Raw genomic sequence first — 14282 nt, forward strand, 5'->3', positions numbered from 1 at the left:
CTAATAGTCGAACTAGTAGAAGTTACTGATAATTTTGAAGTTTCCAGACAGCATATTGTTTCTGTGTAATCTAATGAAAACAATGTGTTCTAGAAAGCCAAATGTTTTCTGATCTTGAAAGAAACTAATGAATAGCTGTACAGATATATAGATTTAAAGAAGAAATAAAAGCATCAGTAACATATGTAATGAGCTTACGTTTTAAGTATTCGGAATCATGGTATGGTTTCATATTTGTGGTGCATGCTGCTATCAAATTAAGAGTCTTGTGTCTCTGCTTTTTCTTTGTTGGTTTCTGCCTGTGATAATAAAAACTATAGCAACTTCAGTGTTGCTTTCTTTTTTACAAATGCTTATCCTCGCTACATTCTTGTTCTTTCACTTATACAATTAAATAGTTTCAAATCTCCTTTTTTATCAAGTACTTGTCAAGCATTTGGTACAGAAGCATGTTTTTACCCTGCCTAGTTAATTTAAGGTGACTGTAAACAAAAAGATGTACAATTCAAAGCCAAGGGGTGTTTCACACAAGGATGGAGGTGATAATAGCTTAATTCCTGCTTGATCTTTCCTGTCTTTGCCCTGGCAACTTCGGATTGACCTTGTCCGCAATCTGATGACCTCCCTATTGCACTGAGCCATTTGGAAAGCTGCTCATGCCATAGCTGGCCCTGAGGGGCTATCTGGGAGACCACTGATCCACTGACCCATGTCAAGACTGGGTTTCAGGTCTGATCTACTGAGCTTCTGGCATAGCTACATCCTACACCCACTGTATACAAAGCCAGCGGGGTAGTCTGATGGTTTTTTCTACTCCTAAAGTGTCATGCAGTTTGCACTTGCTGTATGGAAAACCAATTTTACACCACTCATTTGCTATGAAATACACTTCCTGAAGCAATTACATGTATTGATCCTTTCTTTACAAAGGGAGTAAATTCTCTAATTTAGTGGCTCAATTTTTCTAAATCCATCAAATTGCCAGCTTTATTGGGTGTATTGAAGTCTCAACATCAAGTTCCACAAAAAAAACCCCTGCCTTTAAAAGGTATTTAGGGCAGAAATATATATGTTATGTGTTAATCAGATTTTTCTATGAAGTGTTATGCCAAGACTTTGCAGACATTTTTATAAAAGTGTGTAAATAAGGTTCTAATCACATTAGCTTAGATATGTTTATGTGTTACTGAGTGTGTATTTTACAAAATGCATGACAGCTTAGGAAGTTGCGTGTCTGTTTGCAAAACAAGGAAATAATCCATTTATCCAGGAGAAAATCCTTGTGGGTTTGAGCTTAATTTTTCTTCTTAGCATGTTGTGTTCCATTCTGCGCTAGGATGTATCGTTTTCTGCTTAATAAAATTTTTGTTTAGCCATTACTTTTACTTTGTTTTTCTGAGAAGACTCGGAAAGTACAATTCCTGTGCTGTATGTGCTTACATTTTTTCCTCAACCGTGCTTGGCATAGCTGTGCCTGCAGAGGTGCCAGAGCAGGCCAGCCAGGGAGGTGTCAATGCTGTGTTCCAGTACAGGCCTGCAGAGCACACTTGTTTAGAGCAGTGATGATCCTGACAAGACATTTAGTGCAGACCTCGTAACCATGTGAGATTCCTTCCTTCTCTCCTCGTGTGTGTGAAATTACGTGTGATTCTTCCCTGTAATTTATAGACTCGGCACATAATTGAGTTAATGACCTTTCCATGAATGAAAAATACAGACCTGATTCAGCTTTGGGTTTGTTTTTTTTTGTGTAACATGTGGCATAACTCCAGGGATTTTAGAATGTACAAAAAAAATTATTTCTGGGCGTTGAACAATCTTAGATAATAGCCTAAACATTAAGTTCTTAGACCCTTTATGTTAGAGAGAATAAGAATATAACTGGGGTTTACACCTTTGTAATTAATATCTATGGTGCTAGTTTCACCCAAACTGTAGACTGCTATTTGTGCATTAGCACTTTAAAATGTGGATTGTATTAAAATGTGAAAGAAGCAGTTTTCTACGACTTCTTAACATCATTGGTTGTCTGTAGCTTTCCATTAAATATTGCTTGTTCCACGTGATGTTCATAAGTTTCTCTGTGTATAATATGCAGTCAAAAACAGTATTCTGACATTTTTGTCCTATAGCCTGTTGTGTCTTAGTTCTTTGTCATGCTAAAAGCACGCTAAGGATTTATCATATCTACAGGTGTAAATTTTAGAAAGTACAAAAGTGGGGATTTCTCCCTTCTAGGGCAGGAGGGGGATATCTGTGGGAGAATTTTGTGTATTCTCTTTACCTATTGCCATTCCAGTAATTATTTTTTTAACATGACACAGTGCATCCTCTTGACAGAATTTATAACATGGCATTGTTTTTCATTTATCTCCAGGAATTGATTCCTGAATTTTATTACCTGCCAGAGATATTTGTCAACAGCAACAATTACAACCTGGGAGTGATGGATGATGGAACAGTTGTGTCTGATGTTGAACTTCCACCATGGGCCAAAACCCCAGAAGAATTTGTTCGCATAAACAGACTGGTAAGATGGTTGTCTTTTATAGTCAAGTAACTTTTCTTTTGCAAGATTCTTCTAAAATAATTTGGGTCTTTGCTTGCAATACATATATTTATAATTCATAAAAGGACTATGTCTGAAATTATCTGAAGAAATAGATTTACAAGTCTAAGAAGAAAAAAGGCACAAAGCATTGCTCATTCTTTAGAATTGCTCAAAAAAGTTTGAGGGTGCAGATCTTACTCTATTTGTGTGTCAGCTCTTGTGGTTCTAAAGAGCTAATAAAATCATCACTTTACAGAGACTTGAAAAAGCTTGTTTAATCATAAAAATATCACTCCAATTACTTGACTGTAATTTTAGGGTTTCTTAATTTTAGTGTCCATTTAACTCCAAAGATCCGTGAACACCTCAGGAAAGAAGATTGTATTTTAAGTCTTCTGTCACCTCTTCGATTTCTTCCATTAAATTGATATTTTTCAGAGCCTTTTTTTTCAAGAAAATAAAGCCAAATTCTCCTTTGCCTGCTTCATTCCCCAAACCTCTGTAACTATTCTTTTCCCTGCTTTGGAAAAATCCGATTGTTATCACTGCCTGCCTTCAATGTGCCCTCTGGGCAGCGTAATGGATTACAGCATAACCCTTGCGCTGTCATTGTTGGTTTTTGAGAACGTTCTCAAAAGCTGTGGTAGGCCTTTCTCAAATGAAAGAATTCTGCATGGATGGCATTCTAAAATAAATAAGAGAAGCTTTTCTTAACAAATCTTGAAAAATTAGGCTGTAGTTTTCATGTGGTAGTCGGCTAACTGGAAATACTGAATTATGGCATGGAAGTTTTCAAAAGCCTTCCAGATGCCAGGCTTATCAGGATAACATCCTGACACTCCTATGGTTGAAAATAGGAATTGAAAACGTTCTTATGTTGGTGGAACATCAGAACTCATATCCATAACTTTGCAGAACATTCACATCAGAAGAAATCTGTGATTTAGAAGTTATCAGAATGCTTTACACTGCACTTTTACTGGTGACATGACACCATGGTTTTCAGGAATGCTGTGTGGCCTAGGTTTCTGCAGGCAGTTGTAAGTGCATCATAATAATCACGAAGTATGTAGTGTGAATTTAGTTTCTATATGAATTCCTTCATGTAGAAAGAAGCATGTGCAAATTTTATTTAAATCAGCTATGAAATACACTAACATTTAGTAGGACTACTTGGCAAACTATATTGAAAGACAGCTTTTGATCTTCCTGTTGTGGTGATAGGTAATAGGTAAGGGGAGTAGCCTGACACCTCTTTGAGTTTGGCCTGTGCTGGGGATTCGGGATAACCTGAGAAATGACAAATTGTGTTCTCAAGCAGACTTGTCAAAGACAGATGGTGGCCTTGATCTCTCACAATTGTGGTATTTTAGCTTTTACATAAAATATAGTTTTTATTCTATTAATTACAGATTTGGCTTTCCACACTGTGAAGTTATTCTCCATGTCCCACTTCTTCCTTTCCTAAGGTTTTAGCTCTTAATTTTCTTTTCCTCATTTCTAGCCTTGAGCCAAGTTTTTCTCACCCTCACTTCTCTGTATGCTGGGACCTACCATTCCCTCATTCTTCCTCCATTTCCCAAGTCTCTGCCTCCTTTCTTGAAGCTTTCTTTGATATCCCTCACTTTTGCTGTGTTCTCAGGGTGTACTTTTACAGGAGCATGCAGTTTTCAAGTATTAATTGGACAGAAGAGATTTTTTTTTTAAAGGCTTAAGCTAATTACAAAAGTAAGAAATAATTTATGAAGTGATGGTATATTAAAGCATGCCAGACATCATCCCTTTTGGTAACACTGTAGGTCCCTGATACTGTTTCGATAATTCAGATACCAAGTTTTGGTCAGTCTGGTAGCATTAAATTTAAACTCTGTGCCAGTGAATTACTTTAACTGCTTCTGTGAGATGTAGTTGAACTTATTGTGGTGGTAGTGGTGCTGTTAGTGCTGGTGTGGAAGATGCTCTCTGTAATCTGCCATTTTTGCAGCGGAATAAAACTGAGAAAATTACATGCAAATATTAAATTGCTTTTTCTTGTTAATACTTAGTGGATTGGTTACCATCAGCATCAAATCAGCATTGTTTAATTTTAAGTAGAATAGGTGCGTTTAGGAAGAATTCTTAAAGCTCAGATCCTCGGGAATACTATCAAGAAAAGCTTGCTACAATGTGGCATGGGCTGATTCATTCAGTTAATATTTCCTCACTGCTTCCTGGTTCAGACAAAATAGCGATTATAGTATTTTAAGTGCTCGTTTTGCAAGCTATCACGCACAGATATTTTTTCCCTTTGCATTTCAGTTTACCTCTTTAAGTCCACAGATCTTACACAACGATTGGAGCTCATGAAATGCATACTACTTTGATCTGTGACCTTTTTGTGGTGCTAATCGGGTTCCTGATATCATTATACCTTGCTCATTAATCATATTTCCTGCAGCCCGTCAGCCAGCCAGACAGCCCAAGCCCCTGTTCGCAGCCTTGTGTTGGCAGGTTTCTGCTTTTCCAGATTATTACAGTGTGATACTTTGGCTTCTCATAACCAGACCCACATCAAGCTGTGTGCTACAATTAAAGTCAGATGGTCCTCAGGTTGAACAGGGATATAGTGCTGCAGCTGTCTGTCTTTCTGGAACGGAGCAGCACGGGGAACAGATGATATGTAGGACAGTGCATAATAACAGCTTGTACAGTACTGGGTCAATAGCAGGGGTTCAGAACATTAATTGACAGGCTGATAGCTGATTTAAAAGTGATTTCCAACCTATTTTTAATTCTATAAAGTATGTATTTTAATTGAAATAGGTCGTTGCATGTCCGCTGTGTTTGCTCTGAGAGAAAAAGCAGAATGGTGTGTAATTAAAACTGGATTTTGATTGATGGAATGTCATGATGAGCTAAATGATACCATCAGGATGTCATTCTGAGCAATACAAAGAACTCCAAAATGCAGCTATTGCTTTTGTATATAGTTGGTGCTTTGTATTAGACTGTGATAGTACTGTGTTTTATAATAGCACGAATCAGTGGGGGGGTAGGATATTCTTCTCTGAGACAGTCAATAGTTTGATGGAAAAGTGACTGTGTTTTTAACATTCCGAAAACTTACGTACCTCTAAGCTCTGTATTTAGTGTCAGAGGATAACTGCTAAGACATCTGAAAGCAGTTTTCCATTTACACAGGTGCAGTTGACAATAATTGTACTGTTGTATAAATCCATCATTTTATAAATGTGTGTGTAATAAGAATTATAGTATCAGCTTAATAACAGTCAAAAAATTCACAGACTCTTAAATAAGATAAAACTATAATTCCTCCCCCCAAACAAAACAGAAAAATCTCAAATGCAACATACTGTTGCATCCTTACTTTATTAATTCCAAGTTGTGATATCTTTAGGCCATTAGTATGTGAGCAAAGGGGATTTGTTTCTCCCATGCTTATCAGAGTCCTGTAGAAAAAAGGAATGGGAAGTAAATTGGGAAGGAGAGAATATAAAGAGATAGATGTGCAGATGTGGTTTGGATACAGAAGTCTTAAACAAAAACTGTGGCAATAGTTGTCACACATGGAAGTAGATATACCTTTTAAAACATAGATTTTTCTGGCATCTTTTCTTGGCTTCACAGTCTTAGTTATGTAAGGTGCTGTCCTTCAGAATAATTTTCTGTTTTAGAAATTTAATTTCATGTGTTGGAGCTGGGGATAATTACCCCATTAAAGCTGATAGAAATTTTAAATGCTCTTCATATCATGCATGACAAAAAGACCAGGTGCAACCCAAGGAAAAGTCCCATGCTTCCCACTGGTAGTTAGGAATAGCAAAAAATCCCAATAAGGCATTTCTGTTCTAAATGGTAAAGTGATCTATTTTGTCTTGTCATTGAAGCTTGGATGTCTGAATTGGTAAGAATTAATTTAAAGCTATTAATCAACAGATAATAACTAAATTTCACACAGATTTGATGAGCTTCAGCTTTTTGAGAATTAGATTGCTTCAATGATAATAAAGTTGTTGAGGTCTGTCAAGACAGCTTTCCACAATATATCTCAATTTAAGTATTTTAGTGCTTTATTGCAGAGTTAGTCCTTTCATTATTAGAGGTTTATCCATTTCATTCAGTGCTGGGGAAAATGCAAGACAAATTAGAAAAGTGATGAGATTACTGTGCTGGATTGAAAGTTTTGAAATCCAATTTTCAAATAATTGAAAATGTAGTGATTGGAAGCTAGGATGCTTTCTGAAACAAATGAAATGCTTACATACATAAAGGTACTATACACAAAGTAATTGTGGCAGGATAAGTAAAATGGAGAGGGAAGGTAGGACAGTCATTTACAAATTTTAATGGAGCATAATGAATCAGTATTAAGGATCACTAGTTGGTAAGAAAGATCTATAATGAGAATTAGAGGATCATTATCAGCTGATATGGTGCATTACTTTTTAGTGGAGGGAACTCCACCTTGCACCAGAGAACACTGAAGAAGCAACATTCCCTGCCAACTAACACACCAACAACACTCAGAACTGCAGCTTTTGTGAGTCGAAACAAAAGTTGGTTTCAACAACATTATGCTACTTTCAATCTATTAAAACTATTGCTGTTAGTCAAATAGAGGTATTGAAGCAGTAGCTAAAGCAGTGATTGTTAATTAGAATGTACTGGATTTTTTGTATTATCTTGGAAAAATCTCTCTTTGGTATTTTTCCTGGTTCCACAGCTGTGTATTTGCAAATAGTTACAGCAAATGCTGTAGAAATAATGTGGATATGAACTCTGTGAATTAAGGCTCACAACTGCAGGTTACTAGTAATAGATTGCTAGAATTTTAGTTGTGTATTGCTGGTAATAGCTGACTTGTTAAATATGTTAAAAATGTTAAGAGGGCAGGAAAAATGCTAAAATGAAAAGTGGGTTGTGCAACATCAGAGTTGTTATCTGTGCAGCACCTACTTTGAAATTCTGGTCTAAGTAGGATTGGATGTAGTCTTAAAAAGCTGGAATAAAGATTGACCTGTGTACCCTGCATGATTAAAATGCTTCTGGTGATCAACTGACATGAAATGTGTACAGAATTTGACTGTAGAATAGAGGACAAGGAAAATCATAGCTCTGTGAACTCTACTCAACTTAGGGTATTTTAGATAGTTCTGTTGGCATGGATATCTGCTCATGTAGAAGAGAAGTGATGGATCATGGTGAAAGAGAAGAGTTTTAACACCAGTTCTTTCAGACTCTTTACTTCAGTAAATAGATGGAACTGTTACTTCCATTTGTGTTTCTCTTGTTTGGTGATTGCTTGTGGCTTTTCTTTGGAAGTTATAATTATATTCTAAACAAGATGTATACCATATCCTCTGAATGGAGGATATCTATTAACTCTACAAGCATATTAATTTTTAGCAAAAATCACATTTATTATAGCAAAAGCAAATTTAAAAGTAATTCGGAACTTTGCTTTTTCTGGCAAATACTTCTATGCTACATGGGTGCATAAAGCATTTAAAATAGCTCTACATTTAAACATAACTATTACCAGTGAATCTTAAAACACCGTGCTACACTCATTTTATGTTATCTTCAAGCTCTGCATTCATTTTATGTTGCTTTCAAGCTGGGACTATGGAAAGAGGTTTGTGCAGGAAGTAAGGTTCCCTGTATCAGGCAAAATAAACATTTCCATTTATTATAGAAGTCTCAGAAATGTAACAATCTAATCCAGAAAGTTGTCAGGAGTATTATTCTTCAGCAAAGTTGGGTGTGAGAGGTCCAGTCTGCTGGACTGCAGGTATATAAAAGTTTGGTATTTTTTAACACATCTTTTTTTTCCTCATCTGAGGAACCAAGGCAGTCCTGGGAAGCACAGGGGCTGCACTCTGTATGTACCTAAGAGGCAGAGAAACACAGAAGGTCTCTTAAACAGTTGAAGAAATGTAGGATGGTGTGTGAACGTAAGCAGCAGGATTCCTCCTTTCCTCAGGAAGTGCTTCCATGACTACAGTGTGCAGTTCTAGGCACTGTCTGGTTTTCCCTTCCAATTTTTCTATGTAGAATACCAGCACTGGCTTAAACCTGTTTGGTTTTGCATTCGAGCCAGGTGGTGCATTGGTGTATCTGTGTTACTGTGTTACTCAGGGTCAATTCCTACCAATTCAGCCACATGTGTAACAATTTCATCATCTGTGTTTGTCACTGCAGGATGTTTTGCACTTTTGGAATTACTTCCTGAAAGTTAGAACCTTTTTTGTCTTTCACTCAGAAATACTTGTGTGCAGGGCAAGTTAGAATCAAAGAATATTGGGTAATTGTAAGCAGAGTCTTTTAATTATAGCATGTACAGATCTGATTATTAGCACAGAAAGGGAGGGAAATAAGACTTTTGTTACCCATTCTGAAGCACCTTATTCAGATCTCATATGCAGCTAAGTCTAGAATAACATTAGTAATGCCAGCATGGCCACACATAGGTGAAATCAGTGCAGGTGAAAACCTAATCTGTGGGTATTCTAGAGGGAAAATAATAGAAACGTTCAATATAAGACATTTTTGAAAAGTAGAGAGGAAATATTTCTAAAGGAATGTGATATATGGTCTTTTAGAAAAGATTCTGAAAATCTGGGAATAAAAAAAAAAGTAGACTAATTTTTCTGTGTGTACAATTGACTCTGTGTGTATAAGAATAAATTATTTTTATTGAAGTGCCATCTAAGAAATATGGCCAGAAATTCATGCTTATTTAAATCCAGTTCTGTTGGTATATTGGCTTTATTAATTTTCATGTATGAATTTTTATTGATTTAATTTGTAAAGAAGACTACTATGCAGAGAAACTCAAATATATTCAAGAATATGAGGGAAGTAATGAAAAGTGAACTCCAACCAGGCTTTTGAATAGAATGTAAGGATGCTGAAAGCATTCAGTTTGGGTTTCATAATACATCAAAATATGCTAATACTGGAAGATGGGGTTTGCATAATATATATGATGAAATATGTTGGAGAGGTGCATCTGTAGGACAAAGTTAATATACAGCAAAATATATGTGATGATGTAAAGAAACTTTTTTCACCTTTTTAATGAAAACAGTGACCTAGGTAGCATATCCTCATTTGCCACTCAAAGGCATTAATTTAATTTATTTCCAATCCAGATATGTAAATAGGAAGAGAAAATAGAGTTAGTAAAATCTATTCTTTCCTAACAAATCTTGTTTGCAATTCCTACTATCTCTTTAGACTCTGCACACAAGTTACTTTATTGAAATTACAGCTCAACTCTGGACTTCAAGAATATAAGCAGAGTAAAATTATTTAAAAATGTCCACACATGCTTGCATTTCAATAATTTCTGGAAGTGTGATAGATGCCAGCCTGAATAAAGAGAGCTTAATGGAATAATAGATAATTTGCCTGTCTTTGCTATTATGGAAAAAAAAAAAGTTAAAGAAGTTGATGTCATCATTTGCCACACTTCATATTTAAAAAAATTCAAGTTATTAAATAATTCTAGCATAATTCTGTCATTTTAAAAAAACCCATAACCTATCACATTCTAAAAAGAGTTTAAATTACATGCTGATCATTATGACACTACGTATTTATCTATAGATGAATGTATTAGACACATTTATTATATGTGTCTATCTTAGTGAAGTCTGAGACTAAACAAGGTGCGCAGAAATAAAACTAAAAAGTACAAATATTTTAAATGAGAGCAAAATGAAACAGAAAGATGTTAAATAGTAAGAAAAGCCAGAATAAGAGTCAAAAGGAACCAAAGCCTAAACTAAAACTATGGACATTCAACAAAGTGATGAGAGATGCAGATTTTCTAATGAGGTAAGAGAATTTACTGTACCCGAGATAATTATTAAAACATGGAGAGAAATGTTGTAAATATCTGAATGTTAACACAGTTAAAAAAAAAAGAAAACTGAAATAGGTAAATTTGCTTTTATCCAAAAAAGTTGATTTGAAGCAATCTAGACAATTAAATTTGCTTTCAGCTCTTTTGTTGTTTGATGTTGTAGAACTGGTGTTTGAAAGCAAGTCCATGGAGGACATTAAAGTTATTACTGTGTGAAATGAAGTGGGAAACAATTGTGCTGGAGCCACTGCCCCATTTAACAGGTGTTCACTAAATCTGTCTGTCTTCTCTTTGTCTGTTCTCCGAATGCTGTGCCTGGGCACTCCCTGTAAACGGTGTTCTGAGGGATACTGTTGAAAATGTATTAAGAATTTTGATTAACATGGAAAAATTGCATCACAGGCTCAGTATTGGTAAGGGAGAAAAATATAAGTTCGAAAGCAATGGCAGTTTCTTACTTGATGTACTAATACTTACAACCTGTGATTGGAAGTCTTTGTCTTGCAAAGAAATGTTCAAGTTGTTCATCCTGCAAGGTGAATTAGTATTGGTTAGGACTTGCATAGAACAAATGTACTGGTGAGAGACCTGGTAGGATATGGTGTTGTTTGGTTTGTTTCAGTGTTTATTTATAGATCATATGTGAAAATATGCTGCTAAACTTCAATTTGGTGAGTATTCAAAATAAAGGGTTTGTAGTATAGTCAGTGTAGAGAAGTTTCCATCCTAACTGCTGGAAAAGAAAGTGAGATTTTGATAATATTTGCATACATGGAACTGTGGAGAAATAAATTGAAAATTTGTGGTCTTCAGCTGAAGAGGAGGAGTGGCTGAGAAAACCTGGCCATCTGTGCCCTACATGGAAGGATACAAAGAAAAGTCAGCTGAGGCTTTGCTTTCAGTGCTTTTCCCTGGCAAGACTCCACTCCTGGTATGAGAAACAGCAATGCTGCTAAAACCATCTGGGGTACAGAGAAAGCTTACAACATCGTACAGATGTAGGAAGAACCCTAGTGTGAGGAGAGTTTCTTCTTCCTAGAAGAAGAGCAGGGTAAAAGCATACGATATAATAAATAGTACTGAGAATATGAATCAGGAAATGACATTCTCTGTTTCATAACACAAAGGTGTAAAAGTTGTTCATGAAATGATAGATTTAACTTTACTGCAGGATAATAATTTTCATAAAGTGTGTAATTAGGCTTGGGAATATAACAACAATGCCCAGGAGGAGTAACAACAGAAACCAGAAAGGGACATTTATACAAATAAAAAGATAGGTAGTTTTTTAGGTGGTACAAAATGTAATATGAAATACTAGATCTTACATTCAATGGTTAGGACAAGCTCTAGGAATATGGGAGATATAGTACCCACCTCTCCTTGCTCTCATAAATAGAAGTATCTTTCTCTAAACCATATCAAAACTAGTGATGTTTTAGTCCTGTACAACAGATCTTCTGGATTTACAGAAAGGAAAATCTGAAGACATAGTTCCAAAACATAGGGCACTTGCAGGGATGTAGTTAAGGTAAGTTTCCCATCTCTTCTTCCTATCCCTCACTGCATTTCCCCATCTCTATTCAGGAACAAATGTTTGTGAAGCTGTACTTTAAACTAGATAACTGAAATTATATGAAAAAGCCTTGTTTCTAACGTAGGCTATTATTTTAAGTGGCCTGATTTACAATATTGCTCTACCACTGGTGGCATTGGCACAAATAATGCCACAGCTGGCTGCATTGCAGTGAGAGTACAAACATTTTGGAGTGGAAAGTTCTGTAACTATTTTCTCTGTCACTTATCTCATTAAGGAGCAGTGAGCAGTGTGGACTTGTAGAGCTAGACAAGCTCTAGTTAGCCGTGTTTCTGATCTTGGTTTAACTGTAGCAGCACTGTGCTCTGCAGGGAGTATCAAGGAAGGGTGGTGTGAGGCTCCTGATGATTATGCGCTTTTGCAAAAGCAGGAGGTGGAAACCCATGGAAAAGGTTGCTGCACCTCAGCCCATCTGCTCAGCATCAACCTCCTGCTAGATGTTCCCTCACATTTATCAGTTGTTACCCTTTAATGGAAAGTTCAGGTGTAGCCCTTTTGGTTTAAGGAGAGGCCAAACTATAGCCCGTCAGTCAAGAAGGAGAATGTGTTTGGCAAAACAAATGTAGGTTTTTGACGATCCAGGTCATGCTCACCTGAGTCATAAATGTATTGGGCAGTTGGTTCCCTCGGTCAGATGGTTGATCCACCCTTAAATAGTAAAGAACTGTGAATTCCTTTTCCAGTTTCTCTTTTTGAAGCAATTCAAGCAACTGTAAATCTCTTAGGTTGCAATTTTTATTCTACAAGGTAAGTACATATTTACTCCTCTGTTGAACTGCATTAGTAACATTTGTGAGGTATATAGTCAACACAGAACCAAATCCAATAAAGGACCAGTTTTTATTTCCTTATTTCATTCTCAAATAGCTACAAATAGCCTCTACTCTTCAGTTTAAACCAATATAATTGTTCTGCTGTTGAAGCATGAAGGACCATTAGTAAAACATCAGAGCTAGAGTTTCTCATGCTTCTTTCTCGTGCTTACCTGGTCCTTTCCAGGTTAGTTTAACCACTTAAAGAATGTTTTAGCTGTCTGTCTTGGTTCAGTCAAACTGAACATGTTAGTGAGTTCTGATTTGCTCATGTCTGTGCAAATATGAGGCATAGTATTTTGGCAGAGGGGAACTTAAACGAGGAGCAAAGAGCAAGTGTATGTTCCATTAATGTAACTGGTTTGTAGGTGGATAGGGGAGGGTACTTCTATAGAAAGATAATGTTTAGCTAGGTCAAAGAAGGCTCTAGAACCAAGGTAGCCTGGCTTTTGCCAAGACTGACTTTGCAAGTAATTTTCTTTTCTCCATCTTAAATATTAAAATTTCAAAATAAATCTCCAACATATTAATTATATGAAATCTGTCTGTCCCTCAGCTTTTTTTTTCCTTCTTTCTAAAATCCTATTTCCTCTTTCGATTTTGCTTAGGTAGACTAGCATTGTTAATAAAAAGCAACAGCTTCTAAAGCAATGTTAACGATAATAATAGCAAAAGTATAATTGGCATTCATATAACTCATAAGCAAACAAAATTCTGCATAGATAAAGTGACATAATATGTACTCTTGTGAGGTCCTTTATGTTTGTCCTTGTCCAAATGGAAAGCGTTTTCTAAGCCACAGTTTAAAAAGAAATTTTGGATCTGATCCAGGTTAGTTGTTAGTGACAGTTGAACTGGGTTCATAAAAACATGAAAGGTTCAGCAGCATGCAAGTAGTTTAGAGGAAGTTGATTTAAAATACTAAGAAAGTCAATTGGTTTTAGTTTTGCAATGTATAGAATGAAAATAATGCAGGAAGCTTAATTTATAATGTTTAATTTTAATTAATAATAAAGCCAACATTCTCCATTGTTTAAAGGGAAAAAAACAGAACAAAACACACCAAAACAAAACTTGTGTAATTGTTTTGGGGATGTTCCAAACCATCTACTAGAATAACATTGTGCAAAGTATCCCGTTTCTAAAAATTTCTGAAAAAAGTTATTACAAGTGTATAACAGGACAGCCTTTAAAGGCAGTGAAGCCTCCTAATTGTTACTGACATTATCTCTTGCCATCTGCTTTCTGAGGCAGAATAAGAACTTTGTAATGAGGATTAGGAATGGAAGATGGTGAAAGCATGCTCCAGGAGTTGCTGGACTGTTCTCTGTTTTCATAACAAATCACAGAATAACTTTTTTAATAACAGACTTTTAATAATATATTTTCCCTAAACTAATATAAATAACCTAAGAATTAAATTTTGCTGCATGTTCTGATGTGACTATTTGA

At 35.8% G+C, this 14282-nt stretch overlaps 1 protein-coding gene across 2 annotated transcripts in view; it reads left to right on the forward strand.

Annotated features, from left to right (window-relative positions):
- Positions 1–14282, forward strand: part of LRBA (LPS responsive beige-like anchor protein) — a 402048-nt gene that overhangs the window by 301392 nt on the left and 86374 nt on the right. For both annotated transcript variants that reach the window (XM_039391039.1, XM_039391040.1), the window contains one exon: positions 2378–2530. In XM_039391039.1, coding sequence (XP_039246973.1) covers positions 2378–2530 — 153 coding nt within the window. The remainder of the gene's footprint in view (positions 1–2377; positions 2531–14282) is intronic.

This window comes from Pipra filicauda, unplaced genomic scaffold, assembly GCF_003945595.2.
Source record: "Pipra filicauda isolate LSUMZ 115617 unplaced genomic scaffold, ASM394559v2 scaffold8_size5757611_pilon, whole genome shotgun sequence".
NCBI classification, from domain to species: domain Eukaryota; kingdom Metazoa; phylum Chordata; class Aves; order Passeriformes; family Pipridae; genus Pipra; species Pipra filicauda.